Source organism: Anabrus simplex, chromosome 1 (assembly GCF_040414725.1).
Source record: "Anabrus simplex isolate iqAnaSimp1 chromosome 1, ASM4041472v1, whole genome shotgun sequence".
Taxonomy (NCBI): Eukaryota; Metazoa; Arthropoda; class Insecta; order Orthoptera; family Tettigoniidae; genus Anabrus; species Anabrus simplex.
The window spans coordinates 175628282-175654988 of record NC_090265.1 but is presented as its reverse complement, the minus strand read 5'-3'; the positions used below and the strand labels follow the sequence as shown (position 1 = coordinate 175654988).

Genomic DNA, 26707 nt, shown 5'->3' with positions numbered 1-26707 from the left:
TGCATCAAACCAGTCTATGGACTGATGACTCAAACACAACAACAACATATGGCAAAGATGTTAATTGATAGTCAACTTTGCTTAATTTATGAGGTACAGTCTTTGTTTGTGGTATACAGATAATGGAGGCGAACGAAATTGTCTTCTCAATTCAAGATGTTCCTGTACTGCACTTCTGCATAAGTAACAAATCTCTCTGAGAGCACTGGTCCATTGCTACTTCGTTTCTGAACTGATACCTGACACTTCCGCATCCAGTAGCAATTTTAGGCTTATTATTTTCTTTATAATTGTGCTGTTTACAAAACTGTAATATCTCATTTCTTTCGTTTCTGTGGGATTTCTTGACTTCTCAGTTAATTCATTGTTTAAGTCATCTCGGTTCTGTGATAATGCCACACTTTCCTTTTCTTCTCCTTTTTCGTCTACGTGATCCATCTTCTAGCGACGGTTCACGATCAACACGGTGATTTCGATTTTGGATGCAGCACAGCGGAATGTGAACATTGTGCCCTGCCATATCATCCAGATAAATTCTTCCGCCCCAAAACTCGTCGTCTGATATGTCTTGTACGTCCTTATATCCTTTAATTTAAGGATGGTTGCAGGATTATTTACTTTTCATTCTTCACTATATCGTCGCTGGAACGGTAAAAGGTTGTATTCCACAAAGCTCTTCCTATCAATTATTCTCCTTAAGACTGGCCACGCCTCCCAGCCACGTATGGATATGCAGTCCATCAGAACAAATTTTGTTGTGTTCATTTTCCTATGCCTATGTGTAAAGGAAAATGAACCTTACAGTACCGTACTGTAGGAATGCACGTTTGCATTACGTATTTACGCACTCCTAGTGTACAATGCATGTAAGGTTCATTTTCGTTTAATTGTCGACATAGGAAAACGAACACAACGGACATTGTTCTGATGGACTGCGTATCCATATGTGGCTGGGAGGCGTGACCAGTCTTAAGGAGAATAATGGATAGGAAGAGTATTGTGGAATACAACCTTTTACCGTTCCAGCGACGATATGCTTTTTAATGCTCGATATTAATTCCGTCTTCTCTCTCAGTCGTTCCCACACAACGGAATTCCAAATTCTGTTTGTCCATGAAATTCAGTGCATCCATTCACCCATATTTCAAACGCCTCCAAAATCTTGCTAAGAGCTTGGATATCGTCGCTTCGCCGGTAAAACGTTGTATCCCACAATACTCTTCCTATCCATTATTCTCCTTAAGACTGGTCACGCCTCCCAGCCACATATGGATACGCAGTCCATCAGAACAATGTCCGTTGTGTTCGTTTTCCTATGTCGACGATTAAACGAAAATGAACCTTACATGCATTGTACACTAGGAGTGCATAAATACGTAATGCAAACGTACATTCCTACAGTACGGTACTGTAAGGTTCATTTTCCTTTACTGATGGGCATAGGAAAATGAACACAGCAAAATTTGTTCTTATGGACTGCATATCCATACGTAGCTGAGAGGCGTGACCAGTCTTAAGGAGAATAATTGATAGGAAGAGCTTTGTGAAATACAACCTTTTACCGGTCGAGCGACGATATGTATTCATCCTTTTAATGTTGGAGATATATGGGCGTGTACCAAACGGAGTATAACGTTTAGTTGAAGGCTTCAGCTTCTGAGCAATTTCTACATCTGCATGAAGATGTATCTCATACGTTTGATGAGGACCCGTATGAATTAGCTGTAGCACGAATGCTGGTTGATGTAACACCCCAGGTACTAGTGAAACCCTAGTGATAATCTCATTAAAATATTAAATATCATCGCTACTGTGCCTAAACCGCGAATGTGATAGCGCTCTTCCTATCCAATTTCTCTTAAGACTAGTCACGCCTCCCATCAGAACAATTTTCGTTGTGTTCATTTTCCCATGCGCGTGTGTAAAGTAAAATGAACCTTACTGTAGCGTATTGTAAGAATGTATCTTCCCAAGACATATGTATCCACTCCTGGAGTATAATGTATATTTACGGAAAATGAACACAACGAAAATCGTTCTGATGGACTGCACATCAATATGTGCGTGCCAGGAGTAACCCGTCTTACGAAAAATAATGAAAAGGAAGTGCATTATCACATTCGTCGTTTTGGCACAGTAGCAACCATATGTCATATTCTGATGTCTATTTTTCATAGTTTACGATACTGTATTTCACGATGACACCAAAGGAATCAGAACGTTTATTACACCTAATATACACATATTAGTTATAGATGTATCCTTTCCAGAATTAAAGAATTTTGAATGTTTGGTCTCAAAAAGCCAAATTTATTATTTTTCCTAATTATTTGTTTAATTTAGAAATAATTAAGTGCAATATTGTATAGTTAAACTTAATATCGAAATTTTGGCTTTCCAGCAGTTCAATATATCGTCGCTGGAACGGTAAAACGTTGTATCCCACAATACTCTTCTTATCCATTATTCTCCTTAAGACTGGTCACGCCTCCCAGCCGCATATGGATACGCAGTCCATCAGAACAATGTCCGTTGTGTTCGTTTTCCTATGTCGATGCTTAAACGAAAATGAACCTTACATGCATTGTACACTAGGAGTGCGTAAATACGTAATGCAAACGTGCATTCCTACAGTACGGTACTGTAAGGTTCATTTTCCTTTACACATGGGCATAGGAAAATGAACACAACAAAATTTGTTCTGATGGACTGCATATCCATACGTGGCTGGGAGGCGTGGCCAGTCTTAAGGAGAATAATTGATAGGAAGAGCTTTGTGGAATACAACCTTTTACGGTTCCAGCGACGATATGATAAACTACCGAAATAATTTGGGCTGGTGAACATATTAAAATAAACTGAAAATTCTCACTACGTAAAATTGAACATAATTAATTGTTTTAATAACTTGTAGGAAACTAAAATGAAAGCGTATGAGAGTATGGCAAGTTCTTGGAAGAGATAAATATACGTATTAGATTAGTGATTTCTCTAACAACAGAGCTTAACATTTTTACAAGAGTAACTCCATTCCTAAACATATTGAATATTTTTCAAATGTATTTTGTGAAATTGTTTAGCAACTAACATTTTAGTCAATTCTTCCTGGTTCCGAAGACAATTTCTTGTCAGCACAGAAACTTCCTCCATTTCCTCGTCCCCCAATAGCGCATTATTACAGTTCACATAATCTGTGTTGTGTCTTTACCTTCCTGGTGATTGTCACGTTTGTTTCTCCCATTTCATCTCTGCATCATTTTGTGTCCTTCATTTCAGTTTCTTATCAGTTGTACAAAATAAGTTATAAGAGTAATTTTAAGTGTTCTTTCTATGTAATTTTCTATCTTCTAAAATTGAATACTCATCCCAAATTAACTTTGAAATATATTACAAGTTCACCGATGGGAAAGTATATATTTATATTTGTATTGCTATCCTCACCTTCCGCCACCTTTTTTAAAATTACGTAACCGCAACTCTGTCTTCATAATTTTTCATATTTTCAACTCCTTCCTGTACGTTACTTCCTCTCACAAATTCAAATCTGCCAGCCGACGGTTTTTTCTGGAAACATGTTACTGAGTTGTATGAGCCATTGGGTGTATGTTGTGTGAATGGGTTTTCTGCATCTATTATGCACTTCAGTCATTATTATTATTATTATTATTATTATTATTATTATTATTATTATTATTATTATTATTATTATTATTATATTTCCTCTTTATAGCATTATTATTAGCATTGTCACACTAATTGCCGTACTGATTTGTAACTTCGTCTGCCCGTAGTATTATTTCGTTGTAGGATTACTATGTCTTACTTTTATGTTTGACGGCCCCGTGGTGTAGAAGTAGCGTACCTGCCTCTTACCCGGAGGCCCCGGGTTCGATTCCCTGCGAGATCAGGGATTTTTACTTGGATCTGAGGGCTGGTTCGAGGTACGCTCAGCCTACGTGATTAGAATTGAGGAGCTATCTGATGGTGAGGTCCCAGTCTAGAAAGCCAAGAATAACGGCCGAGCGGATTCGTCGTGCTGACCAGATGACACCTCGTAATCTGCAGGTCTTCGGGCTGATTAGCAGTCGCTTGGAAGGCCAAGACCCTTCGAGGGCTGTAGTGCCATGGGGTTGGAGTTTAGGTTATGCTTATATTTTTAAATTTTATTGTTGAAAGTAGTTAAGTGTATGAGAGGGCCGTGAGCCTTAACTTCGCCACAAATGTACGTCAGGAATAAATAAATAAATAAAATAATATTTACTACTTCCCGGATTCTACTACTCACATATCAGCTGATTTCTGTACATTATTACATCGTCACTTAATCGTTCTCGCTGCTTCAAAAATGCTCTCTTCCCCTCTCACACCTACCTATACGTTATACCTTCCCTCCGTGGGAATCGTATAAATACCAGCTTCTACCACATTCTCTCTCTGTCTGTGCTATTGTGGTGGTAAGAGAGTGGAGAGCTCTAAATTTTCTTTGGTCTCCTACTATACTGATACTTTCCAGTACAACTTCGAGCCGCAATGTCTTCATTAGTGGCATGAATGTTTCAAGGAAGGGGCAGAGACCTCTTGTTAAAATTTCATGTCTTTGAAGCTGGTTCTTCTAAATAAATAGGCTATCCGTATTTATTTACGTATTATAGGAAAATGCTTGTATGGCTTTGAATAAGCTTCATCTGATTTGGAGCAAGCGATTGGTCCACGCTCAATCCATGTGATTCTATACTTTATATATATATATATTACTATATTTTTCTCCTTCTCTCCGTTTTCTGTTTGTCTTTACGGGGTTCAGGGATTCCAGGAAATGGCCTTTTGTGTCCGGCACGGTGTTCATGTGTATGGTGTGACTTTTTCAGTTAGTACAGTGTAAATGGAATACGAGATTTGATTAACATTTTTTGTGCTGTATACAACACATCAAACCCTGTGAGGTAGATTGAACAGGGTCGAGTATGTGTCATGGATCATCCGTGTGGACAATAGGGTCACGTGTTCTCTTACTTCGTTGTGGATAACTGTTTCTACTTCTTCAGTTGTTGTACAGATGTAATGTAAATTTCCTTTATGAAGCTTTAGTATTTTCTTGATTAATAATGTTTTCTTCATGCTGTCGGAAATCAGACCAAAAATTAGATGTATGGCTTTTCAAGCGTTTGCTCTATTAACCAGCGTTTCGTCTTAGGTCTGACACTAGACTCAACATAGTGGAATGTGTCAGACCCTACCCACTGACGCTGGGGTGTATGCAGGTGAACTTATCAGAAGCCCATTATAACAGGCACAGTCTGATAACGGCATACGGTAGATGTGGAGTTTTATCTCCGTGCTGACCGCACGGACCCTCGTAATCTGCAGGCCTTCGGGCTGAGCAGCGGTCGCTGGGCAGGCCAAGGCCATTTCACGGGCGTTGAGTGCCGTGGGGTTTAGTTTTCCTCTTTATATTATATTATATTATATTATATTATATTATATTATATTATATTATATTATATTATATTATATTATATTATATTATATTCAGGATTCTAAGATCCAGATTTTATTGTTACTTTGTTTGTTATAGGCAAGGCGACTGGCATAGTGACCACTACTCGCATAACTCACGCTACCCCAGCTGCCCTGTACGCACATTCAGCCAGCAGGTACTGGGAGGATGACGCCAAGATTCCACCAGCGGCCAGGAAATCGTGTAAGGATATCGCTCGCCAGCTGGTTGAAGACGATCCTGGTCGCAGTATCAATGTGAGTAAAAGTAGTTCTTTAATTGAATCGTGAATTGCTAAAAGGGAATAAGTCGACATTTTGGCGGTTTTCACTCATATATATCTGAACTGTTCCTCTGGGTTAACCCCATTCTTTAGTGTTAAAAGGCATTACATCCTGGACAATCTGAAGCTTATTCGGGGTGGTGAGTTCTTTCATGGAGTGTTAAAAGGCAGTAAGTCATGGAAGTGTTGTTGTTTCCCCCTACATTGGGAGTTTTGTGAAACACACATGCTAATTCATCCAGGTGTAGGAGACATTACGCTTCTACATAACTCGGCCTGTCCTGAGGGTTCTGTTCCCATCACCAATAAAAAGTTGAAGGATATTGAGCAGCTCCTACCATACATTCCGCAGGATAGTGAGGAAGACTGTCTTATAAAAACATTCTAAAATGGAACAATGTGGATTGTTTGGAGGATGGAGGTGATGACGACTGATTATACTATCCAGGGTTTAAATGGTCAGTTTTAAAAGAAAAAAGAGGGTAACACTAAAAATAATTCTGTGTTGATATTAGCTAATGCAAATATTTCTTGATTTCTTTCTACCTCGTCTGGTGATATTTCAGTATTAGTATGTGATAATGTAAACATTTGTTGAATAAGGTAAGCTTCATACTTCTAATCCTTTTAATTTTCAGAGATTGACTGTGATTTCATTAATATAAACAAATTATGCACTACAATTACCAATAAATACAGTACTTTGTTTAATATCCCAAACAAAGGCTAATTTTCAAAGAATGGCACCTTTTAAATTCAAATGCAATAATAAAAACTGAATGAATTGCTAAAAGGACTTTAAATATAACAAAATGTATAAAAACTGAACTTTATACCCAATGTTTGGAGTTACATAGCGATGGCCTAGAATGAAAACCTCGTATCTCACAAAGTTCTTCCTATCCTTTACTTCCCTTAAGACTGGTTACGCCTCCCAGCCACACATGAATTCGCAGTCCATCAGAACAATGTTCGTTGTGTTCTTTATTCCTATGCCGACGTGTGAAGGAAAATGAACCTTATCGTACCGTACTATAGGAAAGTATGTCTGCGTGACGTATTTACTGACTCCTACAGTATAATTTTATAAGGTTCATTTTCCTTTACGCAACACCATAGGAAAATAAACCCAATGAACATTGTTCTGATGGACTGCATATTCATGTGTGGCTGGGAGGCGTGACCATTCTTAAGGGAAATAATCGATAGGAAGAACTTTTTGAGATACGAGGAATTCAATCTAGGCCATCGATAGGTCAGTCAAAAGTAGCTATACTCATTACAAGAGGATTTGGCTTTCATAATGCAATAACGCAGGATAGAAACACTTTTTCTCAGTTTTCTCAGAACTAGGTTCAATGAACTTACGCCCTTTTAACAATTCATGATTTAAGTCCTGATTTTTATTCAGAGGCTTTAAACTGGAGAGCTGTGACTGATTACCAGAGAACAGGGTTTTCAACTGAGTGCAGCTCTAATTCAACTCACTTATACAAGGATCTACTTTGTTTTCTCCCCCACCACCATTCCCGCAGGCTCCCCTTCAACCTACCTTGGCCAAGTCATTAGGTTTGCGACACTTAATTTTTCTCAGCTTAAAAGACTCTTCTCTTTACTCTTCTCTGGCTTGTGCCGATTGGTATGACGGACTGGATTCTTCTCATGACTTATTGTTACACATAATTCTGTGAGTACCAGGTCATCCGACAGATTCCCTTCTATTAACTTCTAGGATATTTTAGCTATAAATACAGACTGTTCACTTCATTTAATATCTTTAAATCAATTTGGAGAATATTCCTATTCTTCTTTTAATTTTTGAAACTGAAGGTTTTTAAATAGAGATATATTATTGACCATCTTTGAAGCCGCAGTCTCTTTCAAGATTTGTAACTTATTTAATAATTTATGCGGGTGTATCAGAAGTTATCTCAGAAGCCGAAACGATGGAAAGTTCACAGAAGAGATACTTGTGATTTGGATATATTTCACCGGTTTGAACGAGTGCGGGATTTTACAGGGGGTTATCCCGAATTAGGGCAATTTTTGCCCTAAATTGATTAAAATAATGTGTAGCCGAAACGATGGAAAGTTCACAGAAGAGATACTTGTGATTTGGATATATTTCACCGGTTTGAACGAGTGCGGGATTTTACAGGGGGTTATCCCGAATTAGGGCAATTTTTGCCCTAAATTGATTAAAATAACGTGTAAACCGCTGGCCCTACCGAAAAATTAAGAGCACGATGTGGTTTTGGATATGAACTGTTAAACAAGAAATATCATATCGTCGTTGAAGGAAAAACCTTGTAGGTCACAATGCTCTTCTTCTCCAATATTTTCCTTAAAACTTGTCACGCTTTCCAGCCATATATGCAACCCATCCGAACAATTTTCGTTGTGTTCATTTTCCTATGCAGGTCTGTAAAGAAAAATGAACCATACCGTATCGTACTGTAGGAATGTATGCTTGTATGTATGTTCAGTCCGTCAGCGCTTCCGCTTGTGGGATCCTCAACAGCTCTGCCATCAGCTGGTCATCAGCTAGGCATCAGCGAAGAGGCGTACTAGGGAAATTAGGAGTGAGGTAGTTTCCCGTTGCTTTCTCACCAAGCCAGAGTTGCTATTACATATCAGTCTGCCAAGCCCACTGAAATGCATCAGCCGACCCTATGAGCAACATGTTTCACAGCATGCATAGCAGGGACTGGCTGCATAAAGTATGCTTACGTGACGTATTTACACACTCCTGCAGTATACTGTATTTATGGTTCATCTTCCTTTACACCTCTGCATAAGAAAATGAACACAACGAATATTGTTCTGATGAACTGCGTGTCTACATGTCTTTTGCCTTCTTTTAAAACATCGTATCTCCCAATGCCCTTCCTTCCCATTGTATTCCTTAAAAGACTGGTCACGCCTTCCAGGTACATATTTATATGCAGTCCATCATAACAATTTTCGTTGAGTTCCTTTTCCTATGCGGACGTGTAAAGGAATATGATCCTTGAATACATTATACTGTAGGAGTGCGTAAATTCACCATGCAAACAACATCCCTGCAATAAGGTATGGTAAGGTCCATTTTCCTTTACCCACTAGCATACGAAAGTGAACACAACGAAAGTTATTCTGAAGGACTGCATATCCATATCCGTATATGGCTGAGAGGCATGACCCGTCTTAAGGAATATAATGTGTAGGAAGAGCATTGGGAGATACGAGGTTTGATTTCTTCACCGACGATTTGCATTTTCTTCGTACCTCTAACAGTTTCGAGATAATTTAGTTTTGCCTGTAGTCACTTTCAATAATAATAGGCTACTCATTTCGCAAATAAGTAGGGGTAACGTGATGTTTGTCATCATTGTTGTAAAGTCGTTGGTCGTTCGTTGAAAAGCCAGCTGAAGAATGAGTGCCCCATTCTGCAGAGAGAGTTTGGAGGTTACAGTTGTATTGTTGAGAGTGCTAAGCGTTCTTATCCATATTTGAGATCTGCTGTGGGCTTTAGCAAATACAATAGAGACAATACGCGACACTCAGTGAGATATCGAGGGGCAGCTATTAGAGCTCTCTCTAGCGGATTGACCTGAGAACTACTGATTCTGTCATAAGAGCACGTGTATTTGTGTGTGAAGTTTCTGGTGTTATTTATGCGTTTTCAGTCAGTAGACATAATGAAATAGTAGCGTGTGTCAGTCCTTGATACCTCCTCTCAACATGAGGGGAATAATATGAGCTGTGTTTGGCTGCAGTACCTATGAAGTATAGAAGAATGAGCGGTATTTCTATCGTTTACCTCGTGACAAGAAAATGTAAGTAATATTGTGTTTGCATATATATTCTTCCAGTGACAAAGAGATTCTTATAGTACTTCATAATCTTCTGACCTGCTCGACTCATATTTTAACTGGCTTAAAATATAATGCACATATTGATTTGTATAGTGCAGCAGTTAACATTCAATACCGATGTGTTGTTGTAGGTGTGATCTGTGGGTTTGGTTTAATTCAGGAAAATACACATGCATATGAGTGTGGCTGGTTGTATTCCAAGTTACCCCATTTGGAATGCCGTAATGCGTTGTCAAGCACTGAAGAAAATATGGGTAATTTAAGAAATGTACATATTTTGTTGAAACAATATGATGATGAAAATTTGCTTTAACCTAATGTTATGGCATGATGGCAAGTATTGCTTATAGGGAAAGTTTGAATGTTTTTGAGGCTAAATTTATAGATTTTCTTTCTCTTAGTAGGCTTTAAGTTAAAAGGAAAATTGTCCAGCTCTTAAATATAAATTCATTGAAACATGTGTGTAAGGAATGTGCCGAAATTTTTGTTGACAAGTGTTTTAATATGATGATACAATGCTTTTAAATGAGAAAAAAGAAAGATCTAGCCGTGAACGTTCAGGCAGGAATTCTAAAGCTAAAAAAAGTAATGCATAAATGAAAGATCAAGCCCTTTCACAGCAGTCAATTTCACATCTTGTTTATATGTCTAATTTTTGTCTTTAAATAATAATCTGTTAAATGATTCTTCATTCATTTATCCAGAATTGCTTTAGCAACTTTGAAGTAAGGATCTTAGTAACACACTCTTTCTAGAGGTAATTTATTTATCCATTTCCGTACATACATTTCCATTGATATTTGAATTTAGCGCTAATTGTCAGGTCAAGCCACTAGGAGCGCCACTTGCGACTTGTCTCCCACTTTAACAAGGCTAAATCTGGAAGTCTCGCGTGTTGTCTGTATTGTATTTGGCTTTAGTTTATTTAGTCAGCCATTACCATCGTCATAGTGTTATATGCATATCCCGTACTTTTATCCTTTTAGTACTGTCTAGATTTAGAGTTCATATTTAGTGGGTTTATAATTCGTCGCTACTGTGTAAAAACAGCGAATGTGACAATGTTATTCCTAGTACAATTTTGGTTGAATTCATTTTCCTATGCGCTTGTGTAAAGGAAAAATGACCTGTAACGGAAATGTTGGTTAGGAAGAGCATTGACACATTCGCGGTTTTGGCATAAAAGCGACGAATATTCACATTTCATACTGCGTAATTATCATCAGCATTGTGTTGTATTTGTGTTACATGTTTCTATCTTTTTAATATTATGTAGGTTTAGTGTTCATATTTAGTAGTATAGATTTCAAATTACATTTGACGCAGTCCAGGAATTCACATCTTATTCAGTTATTTTTGTTATATTCTTTACAGTCACACGTTTTTATTTATAGTCTAATATTTTCTAATGTGTTGTTGTGAGTCGTGGTGTGACTTGACAACCACGGGTACTGAGCTGAGGTCTTCAATAATATATATTTTCAAGGAAAATTCGATTCATGTGGAAATAGAAGCGACTCCTCGAACTTAGGGAATTCATGTTCATAGGGAAGTAGCTCAAGGATCGCCTCTATCGACTCGTCTGTTTAATTTGGCATTTCATTTCATGTTAAGGAAATTAAAAGACTTAGAACATGCTTCTCAATTCGGCTACAATCTTGTGCAAGGTATCGACAACGTGGCGCTTATGATTGATACAGCAAGCCAACGTATTTTTCAAAGTAGCGCTCGCACCAAATACTTCTAAATCAAAAGCTATAGTTATTGAGAATGCGCAATTGATGAACGTTGTTATCAGGACTATCAGCGGACTGCAGGTATTACCTATTGATAAACAGGAAACCTTAAATATTTCGTGTTACGTACAACAGAGAAATAAGGGGCCTTATAACTAAATTGAACGATAATTTATCGAGACTTGTGAACTCAATTTTTCTAATGCAAAATAAAAAAATCAATATTAAAAATCAATAAATTTTACCGAGTTTGATTTATCCTTTACAGTGTGTACCCTTATCGAAACTCAAACGTGGGATTTCAGAAGCTGTCGATACATTAATGAAAAGTACAGTAAAGGAATTAATTGGTTTACCAACGGTCCAGACTGTGTGCTATACAGCTCAAAAAAAGTTCGTGGTTTGGGCATTATGAAAGCATCTTGGGAAGCCTTCCTTCAACACATTAACATCTGTAACAGGCTGGACTCTGTTGTTGACCCACTTCTGGTAAAAACAAGAAATTTTCAACAAGAAATAAATGGTAGTATGAGAAGCCTTGGATTCGCTCCCGATGAACAACCTAAGGTACAGACTCCTCGGAAGAAACTGAGAGATCTGCAGTTTGAATCATGGAAGAAACTACCACACCGTAGAAAAGTTGTCTCGCATTTTTCAGAATTGACACAATCCAACACCTGGATTACAACGAAGAAAAGACTTTCAATTTATCAATGGACTAATGCCATTAAAATGAACTGCAATGTGATAATAGTCCGAAGCGTTCCCAGTAGAAGCCAAGAAAACCGTTACCGTCACTGCAACGAGATAGAAATCCTCCCTCACGTCCTTGGTTTCTGCTCGAACGAGGAACTATTGACAAATAACAGGAACCATAGAGTCAGGAGCAGTATTGCATAACTCCTCAAAAAATTTGGCAGATTTGAAGTATTTGAAGAAGTGCACTGTATCTCTAGCGATGCGATCCAGTAAACGTGCAGACATTGCTGTGATTGATAGGAAGATAAACATCGGCGTTGTTATAGATCCAACAAGAAGGTTTGAGATAACAGTTCACATGCCAAAGAAGTTGATTCTGAAAAGAAGAGACACTACAAACCCTGATTAAGTGCTTTGAAGAACAGTATCTCATACCCGCCAGTTGCTGGGAGGTGATTGGGTGACCCTTGGGTGCACGAGGATTTGTCACAAAATTTTCAGTTCATTTTTTCCATCGTTCTGGTATTCCTGTTTCGTTTCTAAAAGGGCGTCCGATTCGTTGGATGAACGGTCAGCGTACTGGCCTTCGGTTCAGGAGGTTCCGGGTTCGATTCCCGGCCGGGTCGGGGATTTTAACCTTAATTGGTTGATTCCTACAGCACGGGGGCTGGGTGTATGTGTTGTCTTCATCCTCATTTCATCCTAAATCACGACGCGCAGGTCGCCTACGGGCGTCAAATAGAAAGACCTGCACCTGGCGAGCCGAACCCGTCCTGGAATATCCCGGCACTAAAAGCCATACGACATTTCATTTCATTTGTAGAAGGGCATTTGTTTAGATGTTTTACGTGATTCATTACCAATGGTAAATAATCATTTAGACGGTATGTGTAAAGAAAAATAAAGTTTCCTTGATCGGGTATAACTGTACAATAAGGGAATTTCTAAATTCAAAAATAACCTTATTATATCCTAAGATAAATAGTGCACATGATATTACGGTATCTATTTGGTACTGTTACCGTACGGTACACCTTCTTTTAGGGCAGCTGCCCCTTGTGGATTCTCTCTCCCTCTCTGCCACTACTTGCTCCAGGCACCTCTATAATCTTTCCTGAGCGACTTCCCTTGTTCCCTTCCGACGCCGGCGGTATTTCTGTCACGGCCAGTTTTACGTAGCGTGCTCTCTAGTGTCGAGTGGACATAACCTATACATTGTACAGAGTGGTCATGAACAACGCGAACACGGTATAGGAGCACTAGAGAGTTGGTCATACTGATAAATAATTTGAAATACAATAATTCGAAATTTCGCATCGTTGTCATTTTATCAGCCGCTGAAATTAGCCAATCACATTGATTCGCGGACGAATTCAAACGGCCTTTGCGAGGCGGTGTTGCTAAATTTGCACGTGGACCAGCTTGAGAGCACCATTTGAGGAAACTTTGGAGGAATCTGAGAACGGATCTCCGACCTGACGGGGCCGCGCCTTAGCAGGTACGCTACGGTGACACTGGCTGGAATCAATGGTGTTTCTGTTTCGTGCTGATTTGTAGACATGGCTCTCAAAGTCCGTCTAAGCCACCTGTGGATTTAGCAACATCGGCCCGCAAAGCACATTTCAATTCACCCTCGAAAGGATCTGATTGGCTAACTTAAGCAACCTATTAAATTATAATGGCGTGAGATATCGAAATTCGTTTTTCAAATTATGTGTCAGTAAGCCCAACCCTATAACGCTCATATCGAAATTCTTTTTTCAAATTATGTGTCAGTAAGCCCAACCCTATAACGCTCATCTGCCCGCTTCACTTTGTTTCCGACCGCTGTATATTTACGTGGGTATAATTTATTTATAATTTATTTAAACATCGAACATTACAGGCTTTTCGCCCAAATTACATGTTCCCAAAAATAATAAACCGAACAATGTAACCATAATGCAACACAAACACTGATGTGTGCCCTTCCTCACCTATATTTATGTAGGTACAGATGAAATAATCCACAGCTCTTTCCAGTTTTACCGGGTAAGGAATGGAATGAATGAAGCCCCACCTAGCGGCGAGGATAGGAATTCTGCCGGCTGCCGAAGAGTGCCGCACTCCTCTGGGGTAATGATTAATGACTGATAGATGAATTGTTATGATGTTGTAGAGTGTTGCTGGAATGAAAGAAGACAGGGAAAACCGGGGTACCCGGAGAAAAATCTGTCCTACCTCCGCTTTCTCCAGCACAAATCTCACTTGGAGTGGCCAGGATTTGAATCACGGAACCTTTCAATGAGATGCCGGCGCACTGCCGCCTGAGCCAAGAAGGCTTTACCCGATGAGAAGGTGGTAAATATTGTCTACAAGAGCGTTCAGCAAGACACACATGTACTTTCGATCCACCTTAACTCAAGAACTTTAATCCTTGCTCATAAATCCATACTTCAACATGATATAAATAAATCAATAAATACCATGCTATGGTAGGTTCACGTTCATAAATAAAACGCGTACTGATTCTGCTGGTCACTTCCCCATTTGTAACAGAAGTTTCCTGTGTTTCGTGGGGGCAGAGAACGCCTCTGAACAACATATGAATGAACCTAACAAACGCGGAAATAACTGCCGCATCGTCCCAAACACTTCGTTAATTTTTCTGACGAACTTCAGCAACACACCCTGCACTGGAATTCCTTGTAACTGTAGAGGTCTGGACGTCCAAGGTGGGTAAATAAAATCACAGTTTTAGCTGAAATTGCTGTGCATCGAAAATATTAGAAACTAGTTTGAATACAAACACGAATGAAATGATTAAAGCTATATATTTACATAATGTTCTACGTTTAAGGAAAGTTTGATGTTGCAAAATTATCAGTATTTTAAGCGTCCCAATTTCAACTTCCAAAATATGTCCCATTAGTTAGCCAGCGTGATAACAGCGTTGGTGATTTTCTTCTTGTGTACAAGTGCGGACAGTGAACATAAATTTATTGAACACCGTGAATGCTATATTTCAACAAGTAGCATATATAGTACATACGACAAATATACGGTGTGGGGATTCTTACCTGTCTATTTCCATTTTATTTTGACAACTGCTGCACATTAAAGTCTGGGAAATGAAAAAAATTTTGAATTTCTTACATGCCGGTTTTTATTCGTACATTAATTTATCTAGGTAGGATACATTTTAGCATGACTAAATTTTCTTTGCGTGGAAGAAGTGAACCAATGAATTAACAATAAGACCACATCTCTGAAATGGAAGAAGTGGTATACAATACCACAGAAAAGGAAAACACGTATAAGAAAATTATTAATTGATTATTAATATAAGCCGAAGGAACTCAGAGGCTATTAAGCATGTCACAAACAAAATACGGACGAATTTATTATTTGCGAAATACACAATGTTCATAAAAAAGACCACATTGAAAGACTAGAGGTAGGAAGTTCACAATTAAGGTAACTTATGGAGATCCCGACATGAGGGAGAACTGGACACTTTTAAGCTTAGCGCCACTGGTAACCACAGTACTCTACAGGTCGAACTAGTAACTACATGTATTGGAGCCGTAGGGTGTTGTGGTCATGGTGATCCTGGTAGCAGACGATTATCACTATAAATACAAGACATCTGAATAGTTGAAGGTGAGTATGTAAGTGATATATGATGGAAAAGTAACGTACTATGAGATAATGAGTAGGTTGTATAACGAAATACGTAGATATGCGATATTTTTAAGACAATGTTTGAGGTTAGGTGCACAAAGCACGTTTTGGAGAAGCGGCCATGTCATTTCCAAATCGCCAATCATTCAGCGTGGTAAGTGCTGCCACCTCTTGCCTGCCAATGTAACTCGGGGAGATGTCGACATGACAAGCGTGGGAGATCTCGACACTGTCGAGATCTCCCTGAATCTCTAAACGGGGATGCATATTTGGGGGTAGGATTCAATGGTGCGTTAATACTACAGTGTAGTAGGATTAATCAATGATGGTAATGTAGTGTATTAGGATATTTATAATCGTTTTGTAATGCACTTTAATAATAATAATAATAATCCTGATAATAATAATAATAATAATAATAATAATAATAATAATAATAATAATAATAATAATAATAATAATAATAATAATAATAATACTGTTTGTATCGTTTTGTTATGTTAAACTTAACGTACGAAGTATGGAGACTGATGATAAAGTAGGAGTTTCGCGTTAATAGTTTTGCATCTTATTGGTTATAGGTGGAGGATGCCGCGGAAATATGTATACAAAGGTCTGCTTGGACGATGGAATGCAGAAGATATGGCTGCTGCTATTAAGGACGTGAAAGAAAATGGAACTCCGTTGGCAACAGCTGCGAAGAAATTCCGTGTTCCAAGGAATACACTCAGATCCAGAATACTCTCTGGTATATCTACCAATAGGCAACTGGGAAAAGGAGCAACAATGGACAAAGATATGGAGGACAAGTTAGTCAACCATCTTCTTCTTCTTGATTCTAAAGGTTTTGGACTAACAGTGACCGACTTACGAGAACTGGCTTTTAGGTTCGCTCAGAGGAATGGTGTGAAAAACAAATTTAATAAACACAAGGCTATGGCTGGGTATGACTGGGTTTATTCCTTTCGTGACAGACATCCAAATTTAAGTATTCGCAAGGCTCAAGGTCGATCATATGCGCGCTCAAAGGGACTAAGCAGGGAAGAATTAAAAAAATTCTTCACACTGCTTAGTACAGTGTATGATCAAATGAACTTATGGGACGAGCCTGGTAGGATTTTCAATGCCGATGAAACTGGTGTTCAGCTCATATTTAAGGCAGGGAAGATTATCAGTGAGAAAGGAAAGAAAAACGTGTTCCACAGTACCACGGCAGAAAGGGGATCTACGGTAACAGTAATGGTGTGTGCTAATGCTGTTGGATATGCTATCCCACCCTTTGTTATAATGAAAAGGGGTAAGGCAAAGAGACACTTACTCTAAAGGAATGCCCAATGGATCAGTTGTTAAAATGTCTGAATCAGGTTATATGACCACTGAGGTATTTTCATTGTTCCTTGATCATCTAAACCGTTACAAACCACAGGGCAGGATTCTGTTGACAATCGACGGACACTCAACGCACTGCAAAGATCCGGATGTACTTGATAAGGCATCATCTTTAGGAATAGAGATGTTGTGCCTTCCCCCACACAGTACTCACCGCTGCCAACCGCTAGATGTGTCTTATTTCAAGAGTTTCAAACATTTCTACAATGAGGCCACCAGAAAGTTCGTTCGCGCTCACCCGGGAAAAGGGATCACTAAAGATAATTTTGGAGACCTTCTAAAGATGGCTTGGGACAAATCGGCAACAGCAGGAAATTTTAGCGGCGGATTTAGGAAATGTGGCATTTATCCGTACAATCCCGATATCCTCCAAGAAGACATTTTTGAATACGGCCTTGTGCAAGACGAAAATGGTTCAAATCACGTACATGTTGGAGAAGATATTGCTGTAGAAGCTAAGGCCAGTAGTCCTACATTATCACAGGAACATGAAGCCTCACCTGCATTTACACCTCCGAGTTGCTCAGTCCAGGAGTTATCTCCTGTTCCGATATTAAGACTCCTATCTGGAAAAGGAAGTGGAAGAAGAGTGCAAGAATCCACCATGGTGACTTCTCAGGATTACCGACAAAAGTTAAGGAAGAGGAAACGCGGAAATGAACAGAATCCCTCAAATCTAAACAAAACAACGAGAACTCGGCGTGTTGGCAGTGGGGAAGCTAGTTACTCAAGCAGTCTTAATTGCTCTGAGAATTACTGCGCAGTATGTGATGGCTATTTCTATGACGACAACCGAAATGAGGCATGGGTCCAGTGTAGTGGGGAATGCAGGAAATGGTTCCACGAGATGTGTGTGGAAAATGGAAACGACGAACAGTTTATATGTGCCCACTGTGTACAATAGTTGTGTAACTCTTCCGAGGTCCTATCTAGTGTCAGGTTCTCCCTAAGTGCGGGAGAATTGGTTTTTTTTGCATCGTTCATTTATTTTCTAATTTACAATGATATGAAGTGTTATTTTTTGCCATAAGTAATAGAAAACATACACTAACTGTGTACAAATTCACCAGGTAAAAATTGAACTATTTTGCAAATAAAGAATGATCAAAATTACAGGTTTTTGCTTAGCGTGTCGAGATATCCCTAAATGACTATACAGGACATGTCCATTAGTGTGTTCTGCGGAAACGAGTAGCATTTCAGTCCCCTAGGTTCAACATGTCATGTTGCCTAGTGGGCACTGGGTCCTCCATGGGCACTGGTAACTTGTTCCATGCGTGATAGCATCGACAAGTATAAGGCGCGAATGGCGTCCTGTGGTATAGCCATCCATGATGCATTCACCTGATTCCACAGTTAGTCTTTGGTGCTCGGCATTGGGTCGCAGCGCCGCACACTTCGTTTCATCATATCGCACACATTTTCGATTGGCGACAAGTCCGGTGATCGGGCGAGCCAGGTCAACATTCTGACGTCCTGTGACAACAAGAAGGCAGGTGTTCGTGCAGCAACATGTGGTAGCGCATTGTCCTGCTGAAATATGGCGTATGGGGTGTTGTGCAGAAAGGGTATGGCTACGGGTCGCAAGATGTCATTCACGTAGGTCAAAAAACTGGTCACAGTGCCCAGAACACGCACCAACTGTGATTTGTGATTGAACCCAATAGTACCCCACACCATAAGGCCTTGAGGTGGCGCTGTATGTCTTGTGCAAATGCAGCCGATATGATGCCCCTCCCCCTCTCTGCAGCGAACCAAAATGTGGTCATCACTTTTAAACAAACAGAACCTGGATTCGTCCGAGAATGCTGCCATTTCTGTCCCCAGTGACGTCGTTCCGTACACCATTGCAGTCTATCCTGTTTATGCACATTAGTCAAACGCGCCGGTAACCCAGACGGTAATAAACGGCGATGGACGGTCACTCCTGATAGTGTACGATGTGTTACACTGTTCACCTGTTGCTCCAGAGCCAAGGAGGACGCAGATCTGTCCTGCAATGCCATTCGGTTGAGGTGTCGATCTTCTCGGGGGTTGGTCTGGGTTGTGCGACCAGAACCATCTCGTCGTGTTCTACGGCCTTCTGTGAACCATTCTGCACACACCCGTTGCACCGCCGACACACTTCGTCCCACACGAGCAGCAATTTCCCGGATGGATGCATCACGTTCTCTCATGCCAACAATGTGCCCTCTTTCAAACTCACTTAGTTGACTGTACGGTTCTAGCGTACGTTTGCGATGTACCCTGCACGTCTGCTGAAGTCGCACTGATCCGTTACCTTCAGTTTATAGCGACAACGAGTGCCACAGGCACATTTTAGCAGTCGGTGGTGGTGCGCCTAGATATCGATATGGACGTTGAACCTGAGGGCCGATAAGTTTAAATGGGAATCATACTAAGGCACATGTTCTGTGAATATGAGCTTCCTATCTCTAGTCTTTCAAGGTGTTCTGTTTTTTATGAATATGAGTGTACAATATGTTGATCGTGTCACACACACTGCATATCAATACTCACTTACAACTTTTGACACGACCACTGCCACAACTAACAGTACTTCTGTTTAGGCCTATAGTATGTTCATAGTATGTGCAGAGTTATTATCTTAGCTGTGCTCACTTGTTCCTATCTCTGCTACAATATGTGATGGAATATTCGCGTGATTTAATGCCACATAGAGTTGCCTTTGGTTGGACAATGGATTAGACGGATGGATTCCAGTTTAGTAATAGTTTACCCTTTGCTGATTGCAACATCATGGCTGAAATATCTGATTTTACGATACAGTTCCAACAATGAAGATATAATTATCATACAAATTCAAACTAATATTTGGCTCTGAAGCAAGAATAACTAATGTCACCGCTAGATTTCGGTAGAGAGAATTGCAAAGCTTCACATTACTCACATTTAACGTTCATTGCTCCTAACAATAGTTCAGGCAGCCTATAGTACTGTCGACAATGTAACGTTCAGGTACAATGCTCCCAGCGAGAGAACGCTGAATGCATTTTCATTATTAAAGTGCTGCCTTTAATATTGTGAAAACTTGCTCCTGTTTGGGCATGCGACCATGAACTCTGACGCTTATGTCCAATTCGTGTGAAGGCAACGAAACCTCGATTGAAAACGAACAGCTGTGCTGAGTTCTGAGCACGCAATCACCAAGAGTTCGTGACCGCTTGCACATATTCCTCCCCACTCTCGCTCATCCGATTAAAATACTCCCTTCCATGCCTTCCCGCGGTTTGTCGAACTTTTCTCCAATCACTTGAATTCAAGGAGCATAAACTCAGTGTTTATAACACTGTTCTATTCCATTGTATTTGAATCAAATATTTGCTAACTATTGTTTTCCTTATTGTTGGGGTTCTGGGCTTTGATTTAAGCTAGCAGCCACAGAGGCCCATATCGTCGCTGGAAAGGTAAAAGGTTGTATTCCACAAAGCTCTTCCTATCAATTATTCTCCTTAAGACTGGTCACGCCTCCCAGCCACGTATGGATATGCAGTCCATCAGAACAAATTTTGTTGTGTTCATTTTCCTATGCCCATGTGTAAAGGAAAATGAACCTTACAGTACCGTACTGTAGGAATGTACGTTTGCATTACGTATTTACGCACTCTTAGTGTACAATGCATGTAAGGTTCATTTTCGTTTAATCGTTCACATAGAAAAACGAACACAACGGATATTGTTTTGATGGACTGCGTATCCATATGTGGCTGGGAGGCGTGACCAGTCTTAAGGAGAATAATGGATAGGAAGAGCTTTGTGGAATACAACCTTTTACCTTTCCAGCGACGATATTATTTCAATATAATTACCTAAATGTCATTTATGCTACACAATATCTCTGTACAGCATGGTCGGAAACAAGTTACACAGGTCATATAAACGTTAGAGAGTTGGTCATACAGATATGTAATTTGAAAAAATACGTCAATGTCTCGCGCCGTTGTCTTTTTATCAGCTGCTGAAGTTATTCAATCAGATCGCTTCGTGGGCGATTTCAGAGGGGCTTTACGAGCTGTTGTTACTAAATCTGCACTTGGCTTACGACCGCCTTGAGAGCGCCAATAGCAGAAATAAACTTATCAAGGGGAGGAACTTGAACAAGGACCTCTCTGCTGATAGGCTCGACCCATAGCAAGCATGCTACGGTGGCACTGGCTGAAACCCGCGGTGTGTTAGTGTTCGGTGGTCATTTCTAGGTATATCTCTCAAGCTCGTCCAAGCCACGTGCGTATTTAGCAACGCCGCCTTGTAAAGCCCAATTGAATTCGCCCGCAAAGCGATCTGATTGGCTAAATTCATCAACTGATAAAATGACAAATTACTTATTATTATGACCAACGCTGTAACGCTCGCATACTCGCTTCACGTTGTTTCCGACCACCCTGTATGTTAACTACTTGAAATGAAGAAAGAGTGTCCTATACTGAAATTTATTTCTCAAAAATAAGATTAAAATGTGAAAGATGAAACACAAAATTGAAAGATATTATGTCATGTCGACAATGAAAAGTGACTATATTGGACAAACTTTCGTGGAATTACGTGTTTGTTACCAGCACATTGTTCTGGCTTATTTAATGGCTTTATAATGCTATTGTTTAACAATAAATTTTTGAAAGCAATAAAACACGAATCTGAAATGTAAGTAAGGTTTCAATTTAACCGTAGTTTAAGTTGTCTGCTTTGAAGGTTCAGTTTCTCGAAAATTCGATTCCCAAACTTTATCTGTAGTAAGGATGTCCAATGATTAAAATCGCACATTAGGCACCGGATTGGCTTAATCATCGAATGAACCCTTTACTGTTACGACCTAACCTCCGATGTAATTTCAACCATTGCTTATATCTTAATTGTTAGGCCCATTTAAACAACAAGCTTCATCATAATCATAATCATAATCATAATCATCATCATCATCATCATCATCATCTATCTCAATTGACGACCAAGACTGCGTCGTAGTAAAATAAAATTTCGTCACTGGCAACAAAAGCTGTCCCTTGTGACCAATGTCACTCAAAATGCAAAACGGTGCTTGCAAATCAGCACCACAGAAAAACTATATCCCAACTGAAGATATAACATGACTTGATAAATCTAAACTTATTCCAAAATATGATATTCATCATTGTAACATAACCCATGTCGAGTTCAGCTTAATATTTGTCTGTGTCTGTTACAGCATCATATTAAAACGGATGAGTATATTTCAATGAAAGTTGGTATACCTTGTTTTTTTGCTAGTGGTTTTACGTTGCACCGACACTGATATGTCATATGGTGACGATGGGATAGGAAAGGCCTAGGAGTTGGAAGGAACCGGTCATGGCCTTAATTAAGGTACAGCCCCAGCATTTACCTGGTGTGAAAATGTGAAACCACGGAAAACCATCTTCAGGGCAGCCAACAGTGTGATTCGAACTCACTATCTCCCGGATGGAAGTTCACAGCCGCGCGCCCCTAACTGCACTGCCAACTCGCCCAGTCACTTGGTATATCAGTTTAGAATAAGTTCGAGGAGGATATTAGTTATAAGGTATCCTGAAACATCCACCCGGAGGGAATTCTTAAGAAGGGGCCTAAATCTTAAAACTCACATAGCTCATGCCGAATTTTTGTTCTGTACCTTTCTCCGACATGGCAAAAAATAAGTGAAATATCAGCGGCAATTATGAAAGTTTAAGTCTAAGGGCCGGTAAATAACTCTATAGATTGTAAAGAGTGTTGCTCTGGAGATCGCTGCGGCAACGTTTTAAAGGCTATGTACATCTGTGAGAATTTTTTAATATTAATCCATTAATTGGCTCTCTTTTTTGACGGAAGGAAAAGATCGGATCGAGATTAGCAATAATTAAAAAAAAAGAATACGAAATTGCAAAGCGCTGCGGAGAACAATGAAACAAGTACGTCACGACAAACCTCTGGCAGGAAAAGGCATGCCCACGTATGTTACTCTGAATCTGGGGATAATGTGAGGAGTGGCCAAATATGATATCATGTACTATCGTAGTGATTGTCCCGTCGGCGACAGTTACATGGCTACCAAATAAATAAATAAATAAATAAATAAATAAATAAATAAATAAATACTTGAACTTTGTTTGCAACGTATTAGATTGGAAAAGGCGTAGAGTCTTTTAACGCTCTCCTCTCAATAACTTCAGCACCCCAGATCTAAATCCCTCTTTATTGATGATATGCCATCATCAGTGTAGGTTGATTGTAAATTGTCGTTCAACCATTTGTCATGTCGTTCCGCCGGAAAATGTTACAAATGGTTTGTATGGATTTTTGTAGCTTATTTCGATTATTAACGGAGACTTTAAAATTCGAAATTTACGACAATTCCCCATAGAGAAGTGCTCTATAGGGGATTAAAAATAACATATTTTTCAATGATACTCGCTGATTCATTATTGTTAGCGCAGAGAGAGATTGGGGATGGCAGGGCGTTAAAACACAAACACAAAGAGATGGGGAAGCATCTATTATGATACGCTTTGGAGAGAATAAACGGAGCCATTACTAAACGAGTTTATCAATATGCAAGCCATTAATTTAATTTTTTGCTTACGTCGACAGCTATAATAATGTTTGGCTAACGATAATGTAGTAATAGTTTTTATTTCATGAAATATGTTGCTTTATTACCAACTTTCCCGCAACAGATGCCCTCTGTTGTTATGGCAAATATCGACCGCCAGTACCGATAGCCCAGACATTCAATTGAATTTTAACCACAACATATCCCGTGATTGTGGGGCCGATATGATCAGTGTCAATGATGTTATGCTTAATGTACCTTCATGGCCGCTCCTATCTTCTAGCGAGCATTATTATGGTTTGTGAGTCTGGCTCCATGGCTACAAGTTTAGCGCTCTAGCCTATGGACACAGGGGTCCCGGGTTCGATTCAAGGCAGGGTCGGAAATTTTAAAAATAATTGGTTAATTCCGCTGGCACGGGGACTGGGTGTATGTGTCATCTTCATCATTATTTCATCCTCATCACGACGCGCAGGTCGCCCACAGGAGTCACATCAAAAGAACTGCATCTGGCGAGCCAAATTTGTTCCCGGACATTCACGGCTCGTTGCTGTTGTTATTGGGGTATATGATTGAGGTATTGGTTGGTTCTTCTGTGGCTTTGAACATTTGACCAATTAACTTTCTGAAACAGGAAGGTGCAATGTCTGGTATTTCTGTAGATTTTATGTCCACATTATCATGCGAGGAGCCTCCGTGGCTCAGGTGGCAGTGCCCGGCATCTCACCGCTGGGTTCAGTAGTTCAAATCCCCGTCACTCCATGTGAGATTTGTGCTGGACAAGGCGGAGGCGAGACAAGTATTTTTCCTAGTACTCACGTTTTCCCTGTCATCTTTTCATTCCAGCAACACTCTCCAACATCATTCCGTTTCGTCTGTGAGCCATTAATCATTGCCCCAGTGTAGTGTGACAGGCTTCGGCAACTTTCACAATTCCTATCCTCGCCGCTAGATGGGTTCTTCATTGAATCCTGACCCGGTTGAATGACTGGAAAATAGGTTGTGGGTGATCATTTTCGTTACCATGCGAATTTACTATTCAACGTAGAAATAATTAATACAAGATAGCAACAAGTTACCTTCAAAATTCTTTTCCCCGAAAAGATTCTTCCTAAGCGGTATTTTAACGCAATACGTTTACTACAAAATTAGCCCATTCCTCAGATGGACGAATATGTTAAACATAACATTTCAGGGCACAGTTACTATCTAAAATCCTTATTCTACCCATCGTTTACAGCTAATATTTAAAAAAGCGAGGACATCTCAGCAGTCAAAATTGGTACAACGTTGTTTCCACTTTGCAAGTAAAACACAACGAACCGCCCACGACTAAGACATTTGTATTTTATTAAAAAATGCGTTTGGTTCAACGAAGTGGTTTTATCACATTCACTATGATGATGTGTACAATTCGATCTACGTGCATCCAGAGTTCTGTTGACTTCCACATAAATACTGAAAAAAATCTAGAAAGTTTTGACTCCTGGCAGATGTTACAAGATCATAGCAATGATGATCATCATACATTAAATATTTAGTGAAGGAAGGTATCTTACAGTGAGACGTATGCAACGACATTACATCCATCTACAAAAACTAAATAGTAGCCTACTCCTACCTCTTAGTTGAGAGAGTGACATCTAACAAAGTATAGATTGTAGACGCTTCACTTAGGTGTTTTCATGCCCAAGTCCTACTGCATGATTTGAAGTTTTCGCGTATAGAAAGCGATAGCTGACAAAAGGAAATAGTAATGCCTCTTACTCATTGAAGGGATGTCACCATTTTAGTGCAAGTGCCAAAATTAACACCATCTTACTGGCATAAGTCTGAACAAAGTACAACTGTCTTCTTTGAAGTTTTCACATTTAGAGAGCGATATTCAACAAAATTATTATCACATATTTCATGGTTCATGGTGTGGGTTACTGTAGTCACGTCCTAGTTCCTGAACCATGAACAATGGCTGAGTGGCCTAGAAATGGGTCCTGCGAGTCGGGATACCAGTTGCTATGGAATGGGAGTGGGCATCTTGGACATATCCTGAGTCATGGCCCTCCTTATGCTCAGGCGGCTAGGACTATACAATTCACCGGCGGTCCATAACCCGTTAGAGGAGAGATCCTCACTTGGACTATGTGCAAATAGGGTAGCATCCTGCTTCATGAATTTACCGAGCTCAGAACATTTTAAGCAAGCCTCGGACCTATGGGAGTAAGGGTGTCCCACTCCCATTTGATAGGCGAGGGACTCCTTGGAAACAACTTGGCGAACGAAATGGAATTCGATGGGGAGCTATCAATGTTAAAGGGGCTTATGGAAGAAATAAAGTAGAACTGGCTGTGTCAGCAAAAAGGATGCATCTGGATGTGCTAGGAGTAAGTGATATTCGGGTAAGGGGAGATAACGAGGAAGAGATCGGAGATTATAAAGTGTACTTGACGTGTGTTAGTGAGGGAAGGGCGGAGTCTGGGGTAGGGCTCTTTATCAGGAATACCACTGCACGCAACATAGTTTCTGTTAGGCACGCAAATTAGTGAATGATGTGGGTAGATTTGTCAGTTGGAGGAATTAGGACTAGAAGTGTCTCCGTGTATTCACCATGTGAGGGTGCTGTTGAGGATGACGTTGACAATTTTTATGAAGCATTGAGTGACATCGTGGTCAGGGTCAACAGCAAGGATAGAAAAGTGCTAATGGGCGATTTCAATGCGAGAGTTGGGAATAGAACTGGAAGATACGAAAGGGTGATTGGTAAATATGGGTAAGATATGGAAGCTAAAGGGAATGGGAAGCATTTGTTGGACTTCTGTGCTAGTATGGGTTTAGCAGTTACGAATACATTCTTCAGGCATAAGGCTATTCACCGCTATACATGGGAGGCTAGGGGTAACATATCCATAATAGACTATATCTTAACAGACTTTGAATTCAGGAAATCTGTTAGGAATGTACGAGTTTTCCGGGGATTTTTCGATGATGCAGACCGCTATCTGATCTGTAGTGAACTAAGTA

At 39.8% G+C, this 26707-nt stretch overlaps 1 protein-coding gene across 1 annotated transcript in view; it reads left to right on the top strand.

Moving 5' to 3' along the window:
* The window catches only part of LOC136863590 (alkaline phosphatase, tissue-nonspecific isozyme), a 208647-nt gene that overhangs the window by 145543 nt on the left and 36397 nt on the right, over positions 1-26707 (top strand). The window contains exon 3 of the mRNA XM_067139970.2: positions 5576-5754. Coding sequence (XP_066996071.2) covers positions 5576-5754 — 179 coding nt within the window. The remainder of the gene's footprint in view (positions 1-5575; positions 5755-26707) is intronic.